Source organism: Sphaeroforma arctica (assembly GCF_001186125.1).
Source record: "Sphaeroforma arctica JP610 unplaced genomic scaffold supercont1.5082, whole genome shotgun sequence".
Classification (NCBI taxonomy): domain Eukaryota; class Ichthyosporea; order Ichthyophonida; genus Sphaeroforma; species Sphaeroforma arctica.
Genome location: NW_014035476.1, coordinates 1 through 1,814, shown reverse-complemented (window position 1 = coordinate 1,814; position 1,814 = coordinate 1). Strand labels below are relative to the sequence as shown.

At 42.4% G+C, this 1,814-nt stretch overlaps 1 protein-coding gene across 1 annotated transcript; it reads right to left on the bottom strand.

Moving 5' to 3' along the window:
- Positions 1-893: 893 nt before the first annotated feature.
- On the bottom strand, positions 894-1,608 carry SARC_14770 (hypothetical protein; the record flags this gene model as incomplete). Its single annotated transcript, XM_014291097.1, has 2 exons — positions 1,414-1,608; positions 894-1,080 (listed from the first exon to the last, which is right to left on the bottom strand). Coding segments are annotated over exons 1-2 (378 nt in total), but the record flags the coding sequence as incomplete, so codon positions are not given.
- Positions 1,609-1,814: the final 206 nt, after the last annotated feature.

Below are 1,814 nucleotides of genomic sequence, written 5' to 3'. Positions count from 1 at the left end.
GTGTGTGTGCACATGACTATAGTTGATTCGGTGTCTCTATCAATCTATAAGTATGTGTTCATTTGTAAGGCGGCCTGTGCGTGTATAAGGAACACATGGAATATGGGAGCTTCCAGTTATATGCGGGAGTTGTAAGCGTACTATCTCAGCCTAAAATCGCGCGTAATCCCGCCTGTAGTGAACGGACGTGTATGTGTGAGTATGTTGAATTCTACAATAGTGTATGTGTGTGTGTAGGTTAAGAATGAGCATAGGCATGGTATGTCTGCTAGTGTTTGTGTGCGAGTGTTCGGTCATATATACAGTTCAGAGTGTAGTGAAGGTTGTGCATGAGTGCATATGTAGATTTCCTGTGTGTGTGTGTGTGTGTGTGTGTGTGTGCAATATCTGAATGTAGGTTGGTATCTGCGAGTGAATATGTTGTGGTGGGATAACTTGTAAGTGCTAAGCTAATTTTGGATACTTTTTTTTTAGCGTACACGTGGAATATATCTTCACTTCTCGTCTGTATGGAGTGCAATCGTGTGCACATATAACATCTTGCGTGTCTGACAGGCTTGTCTGAGACTTTGGATTGTACCAAAGACTGCAGGTGCGGTACGAACGGGCATAGAGATGAATGCTTTGGGTGCCTTTGGGTACATACAAGTAGAATCAGACATGCACGAATGGAATTTGGGGTTGAGTCGTATACAAAACTACACACGCAAATGTACGAAGCGACATATGGGAATAGTGACTCACGAACTGAATACAAGATACGTAAAAGCGGCGCCAGCTGAAAACAGAATCCAAATGAGTCAGAGGTGAATCCTGCAAATACGCCACACGCCCAAACATACACCCACAGATACATCAGATGTGTCACAAGGTCGAGAAGGGTGTATACACACTTGCGACGACAAGTTGACATACACATCGAGTAGCTCATTTATCATGTGGATGGTAGGAACCATCTGCTTCTCGCGTAGAGACAGGATCACTTGGTATGCCTCCTGCTCCCAGTTCGATCTGATGCATAGTTTGAACAGCTGCACGTGTAGGTGGAAACTATCCGCCACGGCGGTTTTGCTACTCACCCTGCGATGGGTGCATGTATGTTATCATAAGTCTCATTGTGAAGTGGCTGTATATATTCATGTATTTGATGGTTTATAGCCTGTTAAATAGGACAGTGAAGCGGCTTGGCGTTATAGTATACAACGGGAAGGGATATAAAGCGCTCGGATATGTTTTAAATATTGTGGTACAACAGAACGTGCTTCATGCCAGTATCCATGTACGTACAAGATAGGGTGTGAGCACCCATTGCATGCCTCACTACATACATATACGTACATGTCATAAATATATATATGGGTTTTACTCCAGAAGTAGAACAGGTATATTTCTGTATCAACCAACACAACATACGGCAAGTCCAGCAGGCATCGGATGTACTGTGGCTCGACCGTCCTACCGGGCGAGAAGTTCCGCAGCCGCTGCAGTACCCAACGAAGCACATAGGTGTTGTTGAGCGCTGCTATCTCACCCAGAACCGCAATCACTTCATCTGGCGTAGCTGTGATCCTGCCCTTGTTTGTTCCTAATCTACTTATGAACATGTCCTGTACATGCGCATATGTTGAAAAGACATCAGTATCATACTGACATATTGAAAAAATGAAATGACAGGTGAAGGCCAATGAATATATGTATGAACTTTTATAAATGAATGTGTAAACATGTGAGTGTAAATGTGGATCTATCTGGCACTTTTTATATATATATATATATATATACTATAGTATATATATATATATACTATATNTATA